The sequence below is a fragment of the Phycodurus eques genome, chromosome 17, assembly GCF_024500275.1.
Source record: "Phycodurus eques isolate BA_2022a chromosome 17, UOR_Pequ_1.1, whole genome shotgun sequence".
Taxonomy (NCBI): Eukaryota; Metazoa; Chordata; class Actinopteri; order Syngnathiformes; family Syngnathidae; genus Phycodurus; species Phycodurus eques.
In genome coordinates, this window is record NC_084541.1 from 13,664,483 (window position 1) to 13,689,050 (window position 24,568).

The window sequence follows — 24,568 nt, forward strand, 5'->3', positions numbered from 1 at the left end:
ATTATTACAGTCTGTACAATGTGGAAAAAAATTTACTTAAATGGCTGTAATATAAAAAAAAGATTTTTTAAAAAATTTAAGGGGGTCTGAATCATTTCCGTACCCTCTGTGTGTGGGTGTGTTTGTATATACTGTATATGTCCAGCTTCCAGTATTATTCATATTTTTTATTGTCCAATCATATTTTAGTTTCTGTGTGTTGCCATGTCAATGTAATCTCCTCTGGGCCTTCAAAGTCCCAATCACTGATTGAGGACCAATATGCACCATGAACAGTGGCTGCCTTTTTTAACCAATCAGATGTCATTCACCACACGCACGTCACTTTTGGCCTTCGCTACAGCTTTCGCTCGCTGCATTTTTCCATTCTCTGATTCGTTGAATTTCCCGTCCTCTGGTTGGTTGATCGTTGTCATGCCGCCAACGCAATGGGTTCATTGAGTGTCTCGCAGGTGTCAAGACGAATGCTTATCGAACATGATTAAAAATTCATTTTCAAAGGTGACTTTTCAAGAAAAAGTGGACGCTTTGAGGGCATGCGGCTGGCTTGTTCGAGACCGGAAAAGGGTTTATTCCCTTCACTATATTTGCTTCACTTCGAGAGCAGCAATAACTTGCTAGTTGTGACTGCTAGCTACAGGTAGCTCTGACAACCCAAAACAACTCTGAGGGGCAAAGGATGATGGAGTTTGTCTATAAATAATGCGCATCTTTGGTGAGTACGATGTATTTTATTTTTAAGGATTTATGCGTTTGTCATGTTATTAGATGATAGAACTAATATATTGCAGTGTAGAGGTTGGTAATTTTTTTTTCATCAGGGGTCACCAACCTTGATGAAACACTGAGAGCTACTTCTTGGGTACGGGTAAATGCAAAGGGCTACAAGTTTGATACGCACTTCTGAAATAACATACACATGACTTTTAATATGTTTTTATTAATAATTAATTATCTTCATTTATGTAAAGACAGATGTGGTTAATAATTTAATAAATATCAATATGCACTTTATTTCTATAAATCTCTGCCATTGTTTACATTTTCAAACGATCACTTCTGCAAGAACTATAGAAAGTTTATATATATATATATATATATATATATATATATAAAATATATGTATGTTTGCTCTATCAGACCGATTTTCTATCGTATATTTTTTTAGATGTAAAAAAAATATACTTTATGATGAAAAATCCATTCTATTAAAATTAAAAGATTTGAGATTATTATAAGTTTTTTGGGGCACACACAAATGACACAAGCGCAAGATGTTTATTTAACAATTTAATACGTCAACTAAACAAGAATTGATGAAATGTGTATAAAAAACAGCATTAGAGTGAATTCTGGTGGGACATTTAAAAGTAACACTGCAGAAATGAGAACTTGCCATGTGAATGCAAAAGTACAGTTAAGAAAACATACAATATTGCTTTTAAGATACAGTCTCAACTAAAAATGTTTTTAAGCCATTTAATTTTTTTTTTTTTTACATAAACATAAAGGTAATTAGAACAATGGGAACTTTGACATTTATAAAAAAAACAAAAAAAAAACACCTTTACAACATGTAATATAATAGTACCCATTTGGTCGTCTTAGAGATTGTGTACAAAATATTCAGTCAAAACAAAGGAAGAAGAAAAAAAAAGACAATTGAAAAAATAATGATATAAATCCCTCTCAGGTTTGGCCACCAGCAAAATTTCTGACCTTAGAAATAAGCCAGAAGAAAATATGAAACACAAGTGAAAGTGCCTAAAATAGTTGAAAGATTGGATCAAATGCTCGCAGAAGGATAAATCCTAACGTCCACACAGACGCTAAATATTTCTTTTAAAACACATTTGTTCCTCATCTAGTCATCTCATCGAAACTACCCATTTAGGCTATCAAGCGGCATAACACCTCACATTTAGTTTTGAAGGCTGAAAAAGGGAATTGCTGGTATAAAGTTGTTGTCCAATAAAATTATTAATTTAAAACAATAAATATATTTCATTAAACTTATCATTTATTTCATTATTTTTAAATATTAAACTGTAAGACTAAGTTCTTGTCTTTTGCGAAAAATACCCAAAACATTTTACTGTTAAAAATCTATTGTCAATGTAAAAAGTTATTTTGACAAAAGATGTTTAATTTGATCTGAAACCAAACAATTTTTTTATTAGTTAATTACCATTTTTAAACCATTAAGTTAAAAAACTCATTAATATTTCTTTAAAGAAATGTTTTTTTCTCTTTCCCTATTTTTTTTACTTTTTTTTAGCTCAAGACAAAAAAAAGGTTTCCTCTCTTTGTGCAAGTATTAGGAAATAGTTATAGTTTCCTGATTTTATTTCTATGCACTGTTTTATTATTTTATCACTTTCAGTGGAAGACAAAATCAAATAATCTTTCTTGTCAATGCGCAAAAAATGGAGGAAAAAGATTTCTAGATTTTATTTCATAATTTTGGCTACAAACAAAAACAATTTCCTGTCTACATGGGGGGAAAAAAGCAAAGGGCGTGTACAGATTTTATTTACATGCAGTATTTTATTATTTTATCATTGTTTTGCTAAAATGTAAAATCTGTTTCCTGTCAACGTGCAAAAAAGGGCAAAATGTTCCAGATTTTATTTATAGACTATTTTATTTTTAGCTACAAATGAAAAAAATCTGTTTCCTGTGTACATGCAAAAAATGTAGTTTTCAGATTTTATTTATTTGAAGGATTATATTATTTTATAATTTTTGAAGACAAAAAAAATATGTTCCTGTCTATACACAATAATAAAAAATGGTGTTAAAAAGAATATAGAAATGTGTTTTTAAAGAAAAATTTGTTAGCCTAATAGCACAATTAGCCTGTTAGTTTTTGCTTTTAATTTATTGTCACAATATAAATAAAAAATACTAATGTGCTTCGTAAAAAATTAGCTTTTTTTTAGGTCTGTATCGATTCTCAGTCATTGAGTTGCGCAAAAGTTGACTTGAGGCAACTGGACTTCCTTGTTGAATTCTTTTTTGTTTTGTTTTCCACAAACATAAAAAAAAACAACAGGCAATTATGCTGTTAGGCTAACAATGTGTGTTTGTGTGGACTTTTTTTAAAAAAAATTTTTTAAACACATCTCCTTGGATTATTTTTTTTTGTTCAAATGCAACATCTCCCTGCTGTATACATTTTGATATGATTTTTTTCCCCCCCTTGGTTGCTGAGGAAAGCGAGCGAGCCGAGTCACGTGGCCAACAGTGGCTGCTCCGTGCGCTTGCGTTTGCCCAGGGCTGTGGAAGAAGGGGGGCGAGATGGGCGCTGATGCTGCTGTTGTTGTAGTTGGTGGTGGTGGAAAGGGGGTCCGCGGGCCACGGTGCCGGGGGAGGGCGGCGGCGTGGAGTCTACGGCACTTAAATGTGAACAAGTTGGGCTCGCGCAGCCTCCTCCTTGAAGGTAGCGAACGCACTTCTTCTTCCTCCTAAGGACAGTCACAGACAGTTATCTGGGAATAAACCCGGATGGCACAACGTCAATAACCAAAGAAATACAGACCACACAAAACATACACAAATACAACACACAGCCATGTGGAACAACTATACTAGTTATATATATTTTTTTATTTTTATGAGGAACTACAACTTTATGTTCCATTTTACTACATATTGAAAAAGATGAAAAATGGCAACAGCAGATCACCTTTTTTCTTATTTTATTTTAAAATAAAAATAACTGTCAATGAAAACCTAGTTATAGCAATTTGAATAAAAATAATTCCAAACATTGTTTTCCATTTTTTTATTATTATGTATGACTGGTGAGTTTTGTTTTTTTTTTAAACATATTTTCACAATAAAATCCCTAAGGGATAAAAATATATATTTTTTAAAATCCATATTTACTTATACATACACATTTCTTACTATATATCTATAGTCCCATGTGTGTGTGTGTGTGTGTGTGTATGTATATATATATATATATATATATATATATAAATGACTTTCTGAATTAGAATAGTTAGCATAGAGGCTAGAAGTGTTAGCAAGGAGTTAGCCGTCAGCACCAACAAACATGGAATCGAAGTTAGTCTTCGCCTTGTCAGACAGGCTGAAAAGGGGCGTAGGGGGCGCTGTGGAGCAGGTGGGCGGGTGGTGTACATGGTGGTGGGTTTTACACACCTGCAGGGACCGCACCAGTCTGTCTGCTGCTCGAGGCCAAAGCGAGCTCGACATTTCTTAGGGGAGCCAGGCTCTGAGCCGCAACAACAACAACAACACCAGCAAAGACACACAAGAAGAAGAGGCATCAAAATGGCTGCCATGCGGTGAAAACGTTAGTAAGAAACACACACTGTTAATACACACGAGTTAGTCAGACCCTTTCACGCAGAGATCAGAGCTGTAAAACAAGATTTAGCCAGCCTTTTACACAGAAACCTAGCCAAGCAAAAGTTTCACAAAGCAACACTGCATCCCATAATTATAATTAGGTTTGTGTCTGACATGGAGATCCTGCCCAAAAAAAACAAAAACATATCGAAGCTATAACAGAAGAGCTGTAATTTCACAGGATAACGCAGTCAAGTATTTTTTTTTTTTTTTTTCCACAGCACCGCATTCCATAACAACAGTAGTTGTTTTTTTGTGTCTTGATATTCGCAAATCTCTTTTTAATCGATCCCGTCAAAATGGCAGCATCTGCTTTCAGCATTAGCTTTAAACACAACAGGGTGGGAAGAGTGTCAGATGCTAAATTTCAGAGCCACCCCTTTTAGACACACAGAGAGAATGGATCTGTAATGTCTTTCACACACAACCCAACAAAGATGGAATCCTCCTGTGTGGAAGGGAACAGCTAAAAGACAAGACCAAGTCTAAAGTTTCACCCAAAACCCACCGTTTTGTGTGATGTGTTGAAAGAAATTGTAGTAGTTCAACAATGATTTTACCCAACAGAGAAGTGAGTTGCGAGCTGGTTGGCCTCGGTTACCGGACTGATACTTGAGGCTTAAAATATCCTGATCGGCTTTGGTGTGACAACGACTATTGCTTTCAACACAAAAGGACGGCACAAGTGAGAGTTAGGTATTAAACTCACGGCTATCCGCTTTCACAGATCCGCCGCCCAAACTCTCTTTCAGCTCTGATGCTGCCTCCAAAGGCGGGAAATTGCCAAATCAACATCGGTTTTTGTGTGACAATTGCTTTCAACACAATTGAGCGGTAGAAGCGAGTGTCAGTTATCAGACATTCACTATTCACATTCACACAGGTGCCATTCTATCTCTGTCGCTACTTACGAAGCCGTAAAATTGCCGTGTTGACATTGATGGTGAGAATTGCTTTCAACAAAAGCCCAGGCTAAGGTGGAGTTGTTACATCATGGTAAAATTCCCTTAACGTAGGGTTAACCCTAACCCGCTCAAGGCGGAAAATGACAGCTTTGTTTTTGACGTATGAAATAGTAGTCAAAAGGTGAACACGACATGGCAGGAGAAGCGAGCATTGGCGTTTACAGCCCATTAAGGGGAAACCCTGATACTAGCTGGGAAAATTGCTGGGTCAAATCGGTACCTTTTATACAGCACAGTGAAGGATAAAGGTGGAAAAATGGCGTCTTTTACAGGTTGCATGAAAGAGGCTTCTTTTACTTGAAAGGGCACTTTGCTCTGCAGTTGAACTTTATTTTGAAATGACCTTTTTTTTTTTGTTTTGTTTTTGAAAAACCGTGCTCATCTCAAAAGTATTCTGTTAAATTGCTGCTATACTGTTACATCAATTTTCTAATTGTACGCGGGGTTGATGTTTAAGATGCAATGTTAGCGTTGCATTAGCATTGAATTGTAGTATCCATTACATAGTATTATATCAGCAAGGTAGCAGTTACACTGCTAGTACTAGCAGGGTTAGAGGTAACGTTGCTAGCATAGCGGGGTCAGCGGTTACTCTGCTTGCGCTTGTGAACTGGCAGCTACGCTGTTAGCTCAATTTTCTATTTGTACGTGTGACCGGTTAAGATGTGGTATTAACAGTAACGTTAGCATAGTATGGTAGAAGATATATATACATGATAGTATTATACCAGCAAGGTAGTGGTTACACTACTAGCACTAGCAAGATGGTGGCTATGCTGCTAGCACTAGCGAGCTGGCGGTTACGCTCAATTTTCTATTCGTATGCGTATATGTTGAAGATGTGGCATTACTGCAACGTTAGCATAGTATTAGCTTAGTATTAGCATTTGTACCTGTGTTGGGGTCCTGCTGCTTCTCCCTTTTCCTCCTCTTCTTCTTTCCCTACAGGACGACAAACACGAATTGACACACTGGATGATAATTCAAAAGCATTAGTAAATATTAAATTTAGAAATAATAGTACAAATATGCTAATTAGCTTCTGTCACATTTGTAGAGACTGAAGCTCGTTTACAGGACGACACGCTTCGGTCATTTCATTAGGTACACCTGCACAATCTAATGACATCCAATACAAGACACTTTATGTAAGAAATTCAAAGAATAATGATAATCACTTTTGAAAAATATTTTTGGGGCAAGTTTTGTAGGGCATACTTAGTACATTTTTCAACACATATAAGAACTTTTCCTACACTTTATAAGTTTAAATTTTAAATGTAAAAAGAGTAAATAAAAGTCTTTTCTCACTATTCATTTAAAAAAACTAATTAAAATTTTCAATTGTTGTAAAAAAGTCTGATTTTATATTAAAACCGTTTAAGATACAATTGACTTAAACAGTCATTTAAAATGGTTTTAAAATAAGTTAACGTTCTAATTATATTTTAAATGTAAAAATAAAATATTAAATACTTTCACCATTAAAAGGAATACTATTTCATAAAACATAACTAAATAAATAATAAAAAAATATTAGTTCATTTTATTTGTACATATTTTATTTATATATTTTAACCCAAAAAAATCATTTAAGATTTTAACGGAAAAACAGTTTTACTTTTTAAAAGTTGATTTTGAATGTGAAAAAATATATTTTAAATATAGTAACCGTTTGTTAAAAATGTAATAACAAATTTATTAATATACTTTTTCCTGTTAAAAAAGAAAAGGTGATTCATTATTTTTTGTTAAAATGTAAAAAAAATGAAACCGTAACATGACTTAAAAAATAATAACCCATGAAAAATTAAAAAAATTTTGTATTGGAGATAATTAGACAGAGCAGCGCAGGCGTCCCTTAGTGTCCCACGAGCATGAAGACCTCATCATCATCATCATCATCATCATCATCACCATCGTCGTAAAAGTGTTTGTGGTGTGAGCTGGTAACCATAGCAACATGCAAGCCGCCGCCGCCCCTCGCGAGGAAGGAAGCATGCGGAGGGAACGTCGTGCGGCCGTCGTTCGTTTTACCCACAATCCCTTTCATGCACGTTGGCGTATTGGCCCCGCCCCCCCAGCACAGACAAGACGAGTCCCTACCCAATCGGCTTTACTCTTTTCGCCTGCCGCCTCCTGCAACAGGTCAACAGCACACTTAAGGCAACAAGTGCTGTGCTGCCATGCGTGTGTGTGCGTGTGTGTGTGTGTGTGAGGAAGAGGAGGATGATGGAAATGATGAAGATGTAAGGGGGGTCTTACGTAGTTGTCGCGTGCAGACCAGGTGGGGTACAGTTGCATGTGCAGTTGTCTCTCTTTGCGTGCCAGCTCGTAGTACTTTGCCTGCTCCTCACGTGTCAACGCGTGCCACTACACGCCACACACACACACACACACACACGACTCATGTCAGACACAGCAATCACCCGTCACTATGACGGCCACACATGCACAGAACAAGGGCTTTCAAAGCTAGCGTTTGAAATTAAATTATTACATTTTAACAAAAAAACCCTATCATTATAAAAAACATTGCAAACAATAAAAATGCTTTCGCTGAAATAAAAATAGCGAATTATTACAAATTATTATACTAAACTGTGGGGTGGCACATAGCAAATCAAATTAAATTAATTAATGAACTGAGCAGTTGTGACCGTCTTCCTCGTGTATATAAGGTCAAGGTAAAAATTATTAGATGACTTTTTTTTCTTAATTTCTTTTAAATTCATTTTAATGCCTGATACGACTAATGGTATATTACCTGAAGAATACAATGAGCACAACAAAATACATCTGATTTCATAATACTTTGTCCTATTTGACATCCTTAAACTTAACTGTATTCCCTGTGATTTTGGTCAAGAAAATCATGGAAAATGGCTATAAAGTATATCAGCTCTTAAATCCCGCTATTATGATCTATTTTTGTTGTCATCATTATATTTGTTCAAACAAACGTACATTTACAGTAGTTGTACCAAGCATTAAAAATTAACAAAACCCTAAAGAGTGGTTGTAATATTTTTTTCCGTGGTATGTATTACACTGCCCCATGGTGGCCAAAGCACACACACCAGAAGAAGCTGCACAATCAATTCATGAAATAATCATGCAAACTGTTTAATTCTTTACAGTCTATTTAATTAAGCTATTACTTGAGGCAGAATAATTAATCAACAACTAACTGATGATCAAATTAATCGCTAATGATTTTTGATAATTGATTAATCAGTTAGACCTTGTTTAACTTAAAATAGTCTACAAGTCTACATAATTTCACCCTCTCAACAGTAAATATGAATTCAGTAATTATATTTATTATAATAAGGCACTAAATATTAATAACAAAGCAGAGTGATAATCTCTGTCTGTCTCTTTTACTTTGAAAAAAAAAGATCAACATTTTTGCTGATTTTCTGACTGATGTTTTCAGTAACTGAATCATAATCAATTTAATGTTTGCACATTTTCTAACCTGTTAAGTTGAAATGTTTTAGAAGGGATAAAAAAAAATTCGATTAATGTAAAACAAGAATTGATAGACTAATCGATGATTAAAATATGATTAAAATACTCGTTAGTTGCAGCGCTAGTTATTACTGTTTATTGTTATTAATTGTGCTATTGCTTTTCCTTTGTATCCATCTGTGTGTATGAATGTGTGCGTACCCTTCTTCCGAGTATCTGGTTGATGGCGGCGCTCTCCTTGAGCGTACACTCCGCGATGACTTTGGCCCTCATCTCCTTCATGTAGAGCATGAAGGCGTTGAGCGGCTTCTTGATGACGGGCTTCTTGGGCTCCTTCTCCCGCTTGGCATCCATGTGCGGCTTCCTGACCGGAGGGGAGGAGGATGGAGACTTGCGTGTTGGTTTTTGTCTGCTTAAGAGCGCCCCCTACAATTGTAATGTTGAAGTAGCGCCGCTGTTTCATAGCCGTTTGTTTGCTAAGAGGTGTCCTGGCTGGGCCACTATTATAGGGAAGCGTTCCAGGTGCAGCATGGCAACAACAGAGGTATTATTTGCTTTTTTACAAGTTGACATAGAATCAAAATTACAAACAAACAAACAATTATTACATAGTTCTTAGGTCATAGTTTGTCTTTAAGTTGAAGGAAGGGAGACTGTCACTCTCATATGTCTCTGAATAGTAACATTAGCACTGACGCTAGTGCTAACACAAAACGCGTATAAAGTAGGTGAACCGGGTGTGCAATGGCGAAAAAAGGGATGACATTCTGCTTATGAAAAGCAGTGCAGGGTTCATGAGAGCTGTTTTATGAATCATTTACTTATTACTTATTCATTCATTTGTTTATTTATACAATTTTTACCAATAAGTTAAGGCAAAAAAAGCAGCTTTAAAGTTGTTTACTCATGTTGGAAGAAGGACAAGATAGATAGATAGAATCATGATCTTAGAACTGGCGCTAGCGCTAACAACAAAGAGGTCCACCAATATTATAAAGTTTGGTGATCCTTCTACTACTGGCAATGGCGTAGCTCTGATTATCCTTATTTAAAAACAAAATAATAATAATAATTTAATAAAATCAAAAACACACAAAAACAGAATGCGAGTTTTCGACAACTGACTGGTACTTACGCAAACATGCCTCTGTCATAATGCTCGTGTTCCTGTTTGCCTGAAGGGGGCACTATGGCAGGGTGTGGGATGCCTGTGGGGTGCATGCCGGACGGGCCCAGCATCAGAGAATGAGAGAACCTGTAGAACCACACACACAAACAAACCAAATATATATATATATATATATATATATATATATAAATCATAAGCTTTCATTATGAAAGCTAAAGAGGAGCTAAGCCAAATAGCGTGACGAGAAGGTAAGCAACAATCAGGATAACTTCTATCATTTTCTGTCCACCAATCAAAATCTAACTCAGCCCATTTGGTATCCTTCCACTGGCTAATAGCGGAGGGGTACCAAAAGTGATAGAAATAATTCATTTTGGTCGCTTTCACAATGAGGAGAAATATGCTGGCTATGCAAGCAACGCTCCACTAGAGGGCGTGCTAGCCTAATGATGTTAGAATAGAGCAGCAGCATCTACAATGAAGCGCTACAGATCCAGCCAGCCATCCATTTTCTACACCGCTTATCCTCACTTAGGGTCGCGGGTATGCTGGAGCCTATCCGATCTATCTACGGGCGAGAGGCGGGGTACACCCTGAACTGGTCGCCAGCCAATCGCAGGGCACATAGAAACAAACAACCATTCGTACTCACATTCACACCTACGGGCAATTTAGAGTCTTCAATTGAATTATATATATTAGATATTTTTTCGACTACAAAAGCTAACAACTAAAAGAAAAAAAAAAAAAAAGACAACTACAAAAAACGAATACATTTCAAAAATACATGTTCGTAATTAAAAAAAACAAATTAATACATTTTACAAATCGTCTTTAAACGGCACATGGGTAATTAATAAAACTATAAAACCAAAAATGTAAAAAAACATTTTTAAACTGCATAAGCTAGCAACTAGCAACAATAAAAAAAATCTAAATCACTGCCTTGTTTTATATTTCCCTTTTTAAATGACATTTAAAAAAAACACTTACTTTTAACTAGCAACACAGGGGGAAAAAACTGAATTAAGAAATGACAATAATTGTTTTAATCGTTTATACTGCATGAGCTGGCAACTCCAAACAAGGTGAATCAAATAAATAGATTAAGAAAATTAAAATAAAAAATAATTTAGTCTGTTTGAAACTGCACAAGCTAGCAGCATGAGGGAAACATTCCCATTGGCGTTACACTTTTGCTATCTTGTGTTTGTGCATCAAAAGTGGATTAAAGGAAGAATTTTCACAATGAAATTTGGTCTTATTTGGGATGCTTTCTTTGACTTGTAGTAAACCCTTGAGTCATTTTTAGTTATCTGGCCTCATGCATGTGTAAAACAAAACAGCAAACAGGCAACACTTGCAACAAAAAAAGCACTTTGGCGCCACATTTTACCGTCTTTAAAAATGAAAGCAAAATGACACATCAAAGCGGCTGTGAGGGACTCGCACACGGACGCACTTCAGCAGAGGCGAAGCGAACTGTTGCCATTTTTGGGGGAACATTTTTGCACTTTTTTTGCAGCAGCACGTGGGCGCAGCGGCGCTGGCTAACTGCTGCGGTACCTGGAGTAGGGCGAGGCAGCGGGAAGGTTGGAGGGGAAGGACTGTCGAAACCTGGACGAGGACAGTGCGGCGGGGTACACCGTCTGCTTCTGCCTACCACAGCACAGCACAACCACAAACGTGCTTCACTTATACCAGACTACACAACCTTTTAGTGCAAGAAAAACTAAATAAAACACTTATCCATCCATCCATTTTCAACACCGCTTATCCTGATTAGGGTTGCGGGGCGCTGGAGCCTATCCCAGCTGACTTCGGGCGAAAGGCAGACGACACCCTGAACTGGTCGCCAGTCAGTCGCAGGGCACATATAGACATGGACAACCATTCACACTCACATTCGCAAAACACTTAAATACACTGAAAAGAAAAACATAGAACAGGAATCGGATACAATTATAAAATAAATGTTACAGTAATTGAGTGAATTAAATTTCATGAAAAAGTACATCAAAAATGAAATAAATACTAAATAAATGCACTTTTACAATAAAAAATCAGTAAACAAGACTATAGAATGGCAAATCCATATAATAGTAAATAAAATTATACAGTAAATAAACAATAAAATAGAAAATGTAATCATAAATGAATGAAATAGTACATAAGAAATAAAGGGGAAAAAATTAAAAAGTACATGAAAATGAAGGAAATATAATCCTAAATATATACTAATTCAAAATAAGCAATTAAAATAAAAATGGAAAATAAATAGTAAGAATAATATAATTAAAATGAAAGCAGTAAAATACTAAATATAACGAATAATGCAGTTTAAAAATAAAATAAGAGTAAATAAGCTACCATTTCAAACAAAAATAAAATAAAAAGTAAACAATAGTGACTAGTACAATAATCACATTTTAAAGTAAAAAAATGAATGTAATAAAATTGTAAATATGAAAACACATTTTACAAGTAAAATTGCAATGTCAAAATAGGGAATAAACCACAGTTGTACATAAAAATAAGTAAATATAATAGTATATAGATAAAAGACAAACAAAAGTAAACTAAATAAAAACAAAATTAAAAGGTAAATAAAAACAAGATACAAATTACATAAAATATTCACAAAATGAATAAACTATAAATAGTAAATAAAACATCTTGATTCGATGGTAAATAAATAAAATGACAAAGTAGTAAATGAAATAAATAATACATGTTTTTCAAGAGTACACGGAGAAGAGAAAAGAACACTAAGAGATTAGGTTGTAGACTTGCAAAACAGTATAGCTGTGTAAAATTACAAAAGATAAAAAAATACATATAATTATTCTATTTTCATCCACACAAATTTATAATCTCTAGGGTTTCGGTTTATTTTAGGTGTTTATTTATTTATTTAATTTTTTTGCTTTCGCCTTGCTCACATTACAACGCTCGGAGTATTATGTCGACTAAAAGTGAAAAATATAAAAATTAGTAAGTAAGTAATTTTTAATTCTTTTTTTCATATTGTCTGGGTATGTGAATGAAGCAAAATAAACAATCGCTTAAAAAAAAAAAGGTATCCAGGGAACAAACCGCATGTGTGAAAGAATCTTCTGGAGAATCTAATTTGAAGCTGTGAGGCATAGGGAGACCCTGTAGGGAAGTCCGAGGGGCGTCACCGTTGACAGCTGTGTGTCACTATGAGGCTCACACACAGACCACGGGGGGTGGAGGCGGTGGATGGGACACACGCCAGAGAGCCTTTGATATGTAGTATGCCCCACCCACCCTTACAAATGTCCTTTTTCTTTTCCAATGAATGCACTCACACATAACGTCACACACCACCAAGCTAATGACATACAGCGTATGTTAAAAGTTATGTTTGGGACCGACAGCGGAAGCTAAAACTCGGGTTTCAATTGGACTAACATGTCTCGTGCACTAAAAGTTCAGATCTGGACTAACATGTTAGTAGCACGTTTACACATATGATATATATAAATAAAGAGACAAAAATGAAACAACCTGGATGAATGAGAATATTCACACGCATATAACAGAATGGATGGATGGAAAAAATGAACTAAATTTAAAAAATAAAATAAACAGAACAAAATATACAGTAAATAAAACAATAAAATACTATATAAATAGAACGTGTCTGCTAGAAGTTCAATTTCGGTTGGACAGACTTGTTTATGTGAATAAATACAATTAAAATGAACTAAATAAAAAATATACGAAACAAAAACAAATCTATAAAGTGCAATCATAAATTAAAAAAATACAAATGAAATAAAACGTGGCGTTACGTCGGGCGACTGGTTAGCACATCTGCCTCACAGTTCTGAGGACCGGGGTTCAAATCCCTGTGTGGAGTTTGCATGTTCTCCCCGTGCCTGCGTGGGTTTTCTCCGGGCACTCCAGTTTCCTCCCGCATCCCCATAACATGTATGGTAGGTTGATTGAAGAGTCTAAATTGCCCTTAGGTGTGAATGTGTGCACGAATGGTTGTTTGTTTATATGTGCCCTGCGATTGGCTGGCGACCAGTTCAGGGTGTACCCCGCCTCTCGCCCGAAGACAGCTGGGATAGGCTCCAGCACACCCGCGACCCTTGTGAGGATAAAGCGGTACAGAAAATGGATGGATGGATAAATACAACACGTATGCTCTGACTCCAATCTTGGTTGGACTAACTTTTTTATGTGAGTCAATACAATAAAATAGTGATTAAATACCATAAAAAAGAACTAAATAAAAAAACAAAATGAATTTAATAAAACATAAATTAACTCATTCACTGCCAGCCTTCCCAGTTAACGTGGATATCAGAATCAGAATCATCTTTATTTGCCAAGTATGTGCAAAAAAATGTCGGGTAGTTGGAGCCGCTCTAGTACGACAACAGACAGTCAATTGACAGAACACTTTTGAGACATAAAGACATTGAGAAAAACAGTATAGTAACAGTATAATAAAGTGTTGCTAGTTATCTGGTAATGCTGGTACAGTTTTTTTTTTTTTTTTTTGACAATTGTGCAAAAAGATGCAGAGTCCTCTAACATATTTGACTTCTAAAGCCATCAATGGCAGTGATTAAGTGAAATTGTGAATAGAAAATTAAAATACTAATTGAATAAAACGAGTATGCTTCAAGTCTGATTTTGGTTATGCAACCAAAATCAGACTTGAAGCATTCTCGTTTTATAAACACAATAAAATAGTGAGTAAATAAAATAAATAAAGAAAACAAACCAAAAAAAAATAGAAACACTAATTAAATACAACAAACCTGAGTCAGATTTGGCTGAATAACTTGTTTATGCAAATAAATGCAATAAAATAGTAAATGAACACAATAAAATGGTAAATATATAAATATAAATATATAAATATCAACGACTTGAGTTCGTTGTCACATTTCTGTGGGGCCAATTATGTATTACTCGTGCACTCACTGTAGTTGTCTCGCCATGCTGCACTATTTGCATATACTGGCCACTCATGCCAGAGTAGCATCTGCTCCATTTGCACACCGATTGAGGAGTATCTGTAACATTTGCACAACCAACATTGTCCCAGATGATCGCACTACTCGTCACTTTAAACCGCATACACTCCTTGAAGTCTCAGCGCCCTTTGCACAATGGTCATTGCGCCGGACTATTGCAATATTAGTCGTTCGAACTGCTCTAAGTGCTAGAGGACTCTGCATCTTTTTGCACAATTGTTTTTTGTCAATGTCTTTATGTCCCCAAAGTGTTCTGTAAATTGACTGTTTGTTGTACTAGAGCGGCTCCAACTACCGGAGACAAATTCCTTGTGTGTTTTGGACATACTTGGCAAATAAAGATGATTCTGATTCTGAAATAAAAACAAAAAGAGTGACATAGTCAATAAAAAATGAAATAAAATATACATTTAAAAATCTGTATAAAAATCTAATTGGACTAATATTTACATTTGCCTGTGTAGACTAGCGTGTTCAAACACATGCTAAAAATCATGTTTAATTCAATAAATGATGCGTTTTGTTCTGATGTGATGCGTTCCTTCAGTGCACAAAACGACAATATGCTAAAACCAAGTAGCTAATCCCGGCTAATATGCCAAACACTGGCGACTACCCGAGCGTCAAAAGATAATTGTCGCAAAATAACATGCTTGACATTTTCACCGATCCTTCGCCTTAAAAAGAAACATCATTATGAGGGGCTTGAACAAGTAGATCATCCGGATTAAAGAAGATTAGCCGTTAATAATTCCTCAGTGAAGACTTCTTGTCCGACAAAGATAAAATAGTTGCCATTCGGAAATATCGGGACAAAGACTTCATTTGAAATCCTTGTGACATTTGACGTAATCCCTGAACCGCTCAAATCGTAAATAATCCGCATCAACAGAGGAATGATGTTAAACGGATTAACCACCGCCCTCCTACCCCCATTTTTTACTTTCTTTTTTAATCTTAACCGTCTAAGTGCAAAAGAAACATTTTAACGTAAAACTGTATTTGTTTGAGGAAAATAAAATCTGATACAATTATAAATTTAATGTCGAATAAAATAAACTAAATACAAATTAAAAAACAAGCATAATAAATAATGGTGAATCAAAACTAATTAAAAATACAAAGTAAATGAATATAAAATAGTAAATGAAATAAAGAAAAGAAAATTTAATAAGTAAAGAAACAAAATAGTAAATAAATAGAATACAAATTGCAGTAAATAAATAAAATGTAAAAAGTAAATGATCAAATGGTAAATAAATGCAATCAAAATATATAGTAAATAAACACCGTGTAAAAAAAAATTCGGTCTTTCATTATGTATCAAGACTGCAACCTGAAAAAGATAAACAAACATACGACATTTTTCCGTATCAGTATCACGGATGTTACACAAATTGCATGTGCATCGCCGCCCTACTTTTGGCTGGACTAACATGTTCAGGTGTTGCATATGGTAAAACTTCAGTTCCGGAGTTACATGTTTACATGCGTTAACTAACTCCATTGTGATGGAGTTATTTAACTATGCCCCATTTTTTTATTTTTTTTGAGCAACTGCCAAACAAACAACTTGTCATTTAAGATAAAAAAAAATCTTCTTTGGCGATAATTCGATTCTTGGCTAGTGAAGGATCACAAGACTTTCTTTTTCTCTGCCAGTGCCACTCGAGTCGTCCACATTCCGGAGATCACAAGTGGAGAGACGAAATGATTTGAACGGCCACGGGACCTCGGGTTAGCAGTGGTGACAGCAGGTGAAGCGCTGATGTAAGGATGCGGGTTATATTAAAAGGGACACTTTTCGTCAGACTGATATGTTTGTGCCAATCTATTAACATTTTGCAGTAAAAGTTTAATTTTGGTAAGACTAAGACATTGACACATAGCTACTAAAACATTTACTAACACCTTGAAAGTCAAATTTCGCGGTTCATGTGTATCAACTAACAATTTTACATTGGCAGCAAAAGCCAAATTTAAGTCGAACTAACGTTTATATAAAACCTGAGTATGTACAGTACACGTATGCTACGAATGCATTTTTATTTGGAGTGACGCGTTTACGTGGACAACTAACATATTTACGCATCTCTAATAAGGCTAAAACTAAAATTTGGGGTGGACAAACGTACGCACAATTTATGTACGAAAATCTATTAACTTTTTTAGTAAAACTTTAATTTTGGTAGGACAAAAACACTGACGTGTAGCTACTAACGTCCTGACATTCACGTTAAAAGTCAGATTTTGTTGTTTATGTGTATTGACTAACACTTAGATGTGCTGCAAAAGTAACAATTCAGTCGAACGAAAACATTTACGTAAAACCCAATCTCGGACTAAACGGTATTTACAATACATTTATGCTACAAATGTAATTTTGCACTTTACCGTAAATCTACTAACTTAGTTACAGATCAACTACTTTTCATGGGAATAAAAAATTTACACGTATATTTTTCAAGCTACGAGTCATCGTTTGGTCGATGATTTTTATTTTTTTTGGCAGGCTAGTTAAAATTACCATTAGATGTCACAAGAGGGATTTACCTTCAAATAAGGAATATTCACACACAAACACTGTCGTAACACATACAGAAAACAAATATAATAAGACTCACGAGCATATATTCTCCCCTAAACTTTGGAAAATCGAGTGAAATTAATAAAGTTCAATCGCAACTTTCTTCTACACACAGCAAGAACAGCAAGTATTTTTATTTATTTATTGTTTATTATTGGCACGGTGGCCGACTGGTTCTGAGGACCCGGGTTCAAATCCCGTCCCCGCCTGTGCGGAGTTTCCATGTTCTCCCCGTGCCTGTGTGGGTTTTCTCCGGGTACTCCGGTTTCCTCCCACATCTCAAGAACATGCATGGTAGGTTAATTGAAGACTCTAAATTGCCGTAGGTGTGAATGTGAGTGCCAATGGTTCTTTGTTTCTATGTACACTGCGATTGGTTGGCGACCAGTTCAGGGTGTACCCCGCCTCTCGTCCGAAGATAGCTGGGATAGGCTCCAGCATGCCCGCGACCCAAGTGAGATTAAGCGGTACAGAAAATGGATGGATGGATGGATGTTTATTATTGCTATTATTTTAATATATTATCATTTTACTTCTTATTTATTTTCTTATATTTAAAGTTGAGTTTTGGTTGTTGAAGAAATGCAAAGTTTTCAGTGAATAATCGTTTATTAATCTTGATATCATCCATCCATCCATCCATTTTCTGAGCCGCTTCTCCTCCTCACTTGGGTCGCGGGCGTGCTGTCGCCTATCCCAGCTATCATCGGGCAGGAGGCGGGGTACACCCTGAACTGGTTGCCAGCCAATCGCAGGGCACATACAAACAAACAACCATTCGCATTCACAGTCACAGTCACACCTACGGGCAATTTAGAGTCTTCAATTAATGCATGTTTTTGGGATGTGGGAGGAAACCGTAGTGCCCGGAAAAAACCCACGCAGGAACGGGGAGAACATGCAAACTCCACACAGGCAGGGACGGGATTTGAACCCGGGTCCTCAGAACTCTGAGGCTGACGCTCTAACCAGTCACCCACAGTGCCGCCTATCTTGATATCAATATCAGTCAAAATAATTGTGATTCTTATTTTTTTTCCTCCATAATCATTAAGCTCAAGTATCTATTTATGCGTTCACGTGTATGGTCAATTGTGGGGGAAGTCACATTTATCTATCTCCTAAATAACGTGTTTGTTGTACGCTAAAATTCTGATTTGAGCGAGATTAGCACTTTTACGTTGATCTACTGAAGCATCAAAGTACAGGACAAGGTCACATCACAGCCAAAGGAGTATAAATAAGCGCTTTTACACTTTGTACAAGGTCACCACAAGTTCACACAGGAGTCACTCACAGGTGGTTTGTGTTATAATGTATGTGCGTGTGTGCGCTTGCATGCGTGTGTGTACATGACACTCACCAGCCCATAGAGGGCGTAATCTGTCCGACACCGCCTGTAGGGAGAGGGTAGTAACCTGAAAGGTCCTGGGATTGATGCCTGTGAACACCTGCAGGCAAACACACAAGTACACAGTATACGTACGTACGTACGCACGCGCACACACACACACACACACACACACACAATTATGACAACTGCACACGTACTTGTCGTTTTTAAGCACATCATTAGGTCGCTTCAGTGGCCCCCTGGCCATAGAGTCCATTAGGGCAATTAGCGCTATTAGCAGTGTGGGAACCTCATATTAAGGACACACAAAGACACACAGGGGTCACAAACTACCATTGCGTGTATTACTCTGTGGGTATGTGTGTGTGTATGATTATACAGTGCTTTGCATCTAGGCCTACAGTATCTTAAACATGCACTAGCAACTGTTCGACAAAGACAAAGACTTAATTGTACTGCAGCGCTAACAATTACATTTTCTTGGCCTCTGCAACCACAGGTGGCGCTAGGCCTACTTTCAGCCTCTTGTGCAACAGCCCAGATGAAGGAAATATTTCTTTTTGGGACACTTTCAGAGACATTTAATCTCTAAAATTAGAGTTCCAAGAATGGAAATGAAAAATAATTATTTTCTTTTTAGGAAAGTGTAAGATCAATTAAGAAATTGCAACATCAAGTGTTGTTGTTCTTTTTATGAAAGTGCTTGTCTTTTTAGGAAATTGTAACAGCCATTCGGGAAATAGTTTCAGAAATAACTTCAGAAATAGTTTTTCTTTTTGTTAAAGTGGAACGTTAATAGTTTGCCTAGTGTGTAGTGTAACGTCAATAGTTTGTCTTTTTAGGAAAGTCTCACATCAATTAGGGATGTTCTAAATCAATAATTTGACTTTTTTTTTTTTTTTTTTTTTTTTTGGAAAGTGCACCATCCACACTGGTTTGTCTTCTTTTTGGGAAAGTATTACATTAAGTTTGTGCAGTGTAACATCAATAGTTAGTCTTTTTAGGAAATTGTAACATAAATTAAGGAAGTGCTAAATTAATAGTTTCACTTCTTTTTAGGAAAGTGCACCATTACAGTTTGTCCAGTGTGTAGTGTAACATCACTAGTTTGTCTTTTTATGAGACTGCAACATCAATAATTAGTCTTCTTTTTAGGCAAGTGCAACATCAGTAGTTTGTCTGGTGCAAAATCTATAGTTTATCTTCTTAGGAAAGTGTCAGATCAATAAGGAAAGTGCAGAATCAAAAGTGCAACTGAATAGTTTATCTTCTTTGTAAAGAATCTAATAGAACAAAAACATGAAGTATAAAATGTAAGTCAAGCTTTTTATTATTATGTATTTTCTATACAAGTGTTATTTGTTTCCTGACTGAGTTCGTAACTTATGTTACAAGTATCTCAAATTGTGAGTGATTAAAGCTCGTTTGTACCTCAAACTTTGTCTCTCGACACAGAGCAACAACAACAAATTCGGCCAAGCGACGGCTCATAATTTGAAAGTCCAGGTAGCGCTGTATTTTTTTTTGCTTAGTTTGTGTGGGTAGCGTAAGAAACATCGACAGCTACAGTTGTGCAGGCCGTCTTCTTGTTCTTGTTCAGTAAATAGTGTTGGTTGTCAGCGCAGCTCTTCAAAGAAAATCATTTGTCAACATGGAGCAGCTAGCGTTTAGCTAGGCCCCGCCGTGTTCGCTAAGCAGTGTTTGGCGCGCAGGAATGCCTGCAGATGACTGTAATTTGGAACTCGCCTCGGGGGAGAGCTCCTTTCGGGACCCCGAAAGAGAGACAATAAAACCGGGACGGCGGCTGAGTCAGTTGTCTCCCGTCTAGTCTCTCCACCGTCGACCTTTTCTTACGTCCGTCCGCCTGTCTGTCTGACCATGCCCTTCCTCATGCCATCATCCTCTTCATTCCACTTCCACTCATCCCTTTTTTCCTCACCCACAAAGTAACTTTAAAGCACTTTTTCCCCTCGAAAAGATTCCTGTGCTAGTGTCTTCGTGTGCTAATCTGCTAAAAAAAAAACACTATTCATGCCATAAAAAATGTTTTTTTTTTAAAGAAAATCACGCCTTAACAAAGGTAATGCTCACTTTTGATTGACACGTTGGTACAGTGCTGCAGTGTAGTTCTTTGTCTTAGAGAAAAGTGGTTAAAATATTAGAAACAGCTCCCAGGATGACATAGTGCATTTCTATAGTGAAAACGACAATAATACAAATATTGTTTTTCTAAATAAATTACACTGACAGTGGGAATCAAAACAGAATATAATGAAATGACAATATCTCAAGTTTAAAGTTTTTCTGCGTTTGTTTCTGCAGTTTTCTTCATAAGGTTGCCTATATATTGTTTTGTTTTTTGTACTGTATTTCTTTTTAATGTTTTTTGTATTCATTTGAATGTTTTTCTATTTGAATTAACAGGATTTTAGTACTATTGTTCGTTTTATGAGAATGTTATCACTGTAAATATTTGATACAGTACATCTCATTTAATTTTTTTATTTGTTTCTGTTAATAGGTTTTTGTATTATTGTCACTTTTTAAATGATTTTATTTAGGAATTTTATGGTTTTTCCCATTGGTTTTTAAAATATCCTTTTTTGTTTTTGTTTGCTTTTGGCAATTGTTTTTTTCATTTTTTATATATTGTGTTTGTATTCATTTAGATTTTTTTTCAAACAACTATAGATTTTTTTGTATTATAATTATTCAGAATGTTCGATTCATTTTGATGTTTTTTTCCCCCAATATGTGTTGGTAAAAAAACATAAAATATAAATAAAAAATATATAAAATATATAAATATCTACTTATTATTCTTGTTTCATTGTCTTCGTTGCATTCAGGGTGCAACTTTACTCTTGGACCAAATAGATGACATCACTGATGATGTAACAGCAAGCCTGGACCAGGTGGCGAGTGATACGAGGCATGAGGTAACTAGCTAGGTGTGTGCGCGCGTTGATTGACGACAATCCCGAGTAAAAACATTGTCAAAAAATCATGTGAGATCCCGTGAGAAAGGTCAGACATACCATCCAGGTGTAGCGCTACGTGGGTTTGTGTGTGTATTTGTGTGTGTGTGTGCAGGTGTCTCAGTCTTTCATTAAGCACTGAGTCACTATATTAGTCAACCATAGACAAGGTGTGAGTGTCTTTTTTTTTTCTTCGTAAAAGTGTGTTTCTATGGAAAAAAAGGGGAATTCCAGACATACAAGGTGGTCGATTCCTGAGGTGCATTAGTTTTATCTCCCACGCATGCCTTTTTTCATATGAACGTCTTTATTTTGTCATACTTTTTTTTTTGTTTTTGCGATGGAATTTTCTGAAAATTTAACAAAAGGTAAAACTGAAATGATGTTTTTACGATAAACTGCAAAAGTTGTAGGATGCTTTTTCCAACCATTGACCAAGAGAGGGAAAAAAACAAACATTTGCGATAGCAGCACAAAAATCCATCAAAGCCGAACAATGAAAATTATATAGATATACAAATACTTTTACTTTAAAATGCTAAAGTATAGCAGCAATATTGGAGTCCAAACAGTAAGTGAACTGAAGAAAAAAAACAAAAACTTAATTTTGTGACGTTTCCATAAATCAGTATGAAAAAAATGTTTTCAATTGTAAAATTTTGCTGTAGCACCAAAATTGTCACAGGAACTCAACAAAGCCCCAAACGCTTTTTAAGCAAAAACATAGATGCCAGTCCAAAATGGTGACGAGCCTTCAGTATTTAAAAGTCAGGTTGTGTTTGTTTATAACTGTGTGTATATATACATATATATATGTGTATATATATATATATATATGTATGTATATAGGTGTGTGTATGTGTGTGATTACCACCCTAATTGTTTCCATCTTGTGTGTACATGAGGTTGGTGGCCCCCGTCAAAGTCACTGTAGGACCACCCCACACATTGCGAATATACACGACTCATAAAAAGTTAGTGATATTAGGTTTTGGGGTGAAATTTCATGATGAACCGAAAATGCACTTATAAGTTAACTTAATTTGACCTTCTCGAAACAACTGACTGTCCAATTGTTTAACGTTTTAGTACTTTTTGTCCATCTTGCTGTTCTCTAAAAAGCAGCTGAATGGCAAAATTCACAACAGGTCTTTGATCCATGAAAATGTTCAAAGAGGTCCAATTCTTTGCCTTTCTGTGACTCTTCCAGTCTCTCAGTATCAACCTGTTGGTAAATCTCTGTAACATGCAACCACGGTCATTTTAAAAGTTAGAGGTCAAATTGCACCTGTAAAGGTTGTAGTGCATTTTAGGCTCATCCTGAAATTTCACCCAAAAGCCCAATATCCCTAACTTTTCGTGTGTGTTTGTGTGTGTGTGTGTATGTGTTAGTACCCGTCTTCTGGCTCATGTCAGTGGGCAGGTGCGGGGGGCTGGTGCCAAAGTGCTCGTTGCCGTAGGGCAGCAGCGACGTGAGCGGGTGCATGCCGTGGGGCTGCTGCACCACAGACACCTTGTTGGACTGTAACAACGCAAGAAGAACAAGAACAACTACATGAGCTACTGGTAAAGTCATAATGTCACATGATGACAGATAATGTTTGAAAAAAAAAGACAATGCAAAGAAAAACACCTGTCCCACCGAGATGCAAGCAGACTGTAATGGCGGAAAAGTGATGGTAACCCCTTAAGGTAGGTTAGGAAAGATCAGAGCAAAGAAACTTTAGTAATTATGATGTAAAAAAAAGAAAGAAAGAGAGTAGCTAAAATGTTAATTTGTAAAAAATACATAAAATGTGTATATATATATAAAGAAATATACATCTAAAATTGGTTTCATGAGGGATTAAAAACAATACAAGAGTAATAACATCATATCACATAACATATCGATAACATCAAATCACATAGACAATAATATCTCAAATAAACTTGATAAGTTTAGATTAAAATCCATCCATCCATCCATTTTCTGAGCCGCTTCTCCTCACTAGGGTCGCGGGCGTGCTGGAGCCTATCCCAGCTATCTTCGGGCAGGAGGCGGGGTACACCCTGAACTGGTTGCCAGCCAATCGCAGGGCACATACAAACAAACAACCATTCGCACTCACAGTCACACCTACGGGCAATTTAGAGTCAAGATTAAAATCAGTACATTAAAATTAAATACAAATATTTATAATAAGAAGCAGCACGGTGCGTGACTGGTTAGAGCGTCAGCCTCACAGTTCTGAGGACCCGGGTTCAATCCCCAGTCCCACCTGTGTGGAGTTTGCATGTTCTCCCCGTGCCTGCGTGGTTTTTCTCCGGGCACTCCGGTTTCCTCCCACATCCCAAAAACATGCATTAATTGGAGACTCTAAATTGCCCGTAGGTGTGAATGTGAGTGTGAATGGCTGTTTGTTTGTATGTGCCCTGCGATTGGCTGGCAACCAGTTCAGGGTGTACCCCGCCTCCTGCCCGATGACAGCTGCGATAGGCTCCAGTACGCCCGCAACCCTAGTGAGGAGAAGCGGCTCAGAAAATGGATGGATGGATTTTAGATATAATAAATAATTTTGATTTGATTAAATTAAAATTATTATAACAATATATATATTATTTTGCATGCTAACTTTAGTGCACACAGACGCACATCTGTCGCTGCGGCTTCTCTTTCACGTGTTGAGCTCGTTTTGCCGAA

At 36.2% G+C, this 24,568-nt stretch overlaps 1 protein-coding gene across 6 annotated transcripts in view; it reads right to left on the reverse strand.

Annotated features, from left to right (window-relative positions):
* Window positions 1–1,277: 1,277 nt before the first annotated feature.
* tcf7 (transcription factor 7) overlaps window positions 1,278–24,568 on the reverse strand; it is a 48,494-nt gene continuing 25,203 nt past the window's right edge. Inside the window, exons 4-12 of one of the 6 annotated variants that reach the window (XM_061701853.1) lie at window positions 23,281–23,407; window positions 18,917–19,004; window positions 11,515–11,607; window positions 9,955–10,074; window positions 9,021–9,183; window positions 7,611–7,718; window positions 7,452–7,484; window positions 6,239–6,287; window positions 1,278–3,491 (exon numbers count right to left, since the gene is read on the reverse strand). In XM_061701853.1, the coding sequence (XP_061557837.1) occupies window positions 3,478–3,491; window positions 6,239–6,287; window positions 7,452–7,484; window positions 7,611–7,718; window positions 9,021–9,183; window positions 9,955–10,074; window positions 11,515–11,607; window positions 18,917–19,004; window positions 23,281–23,407 (795 nt within the window). In that variant the 3' untranslated portion in view covers window positions 1,278–3,477. The remainder of the gene's footprint in view (window positions 3,492–6,238; window positions 6,288–7,451; window positions 7,485–7,610; window positions 7,719–9,020; window positions 9,184–9,954; window positions 10,075–11,514; window positions 11,608–18,916; window positions 19,005–23,280; window positions 23,408–24,568) is intronic. The other 5 variants (XM_061701851.1, XM_061701855.1, XM_061701852.1 and 2 more) reach the window with 5 other exon arrangements.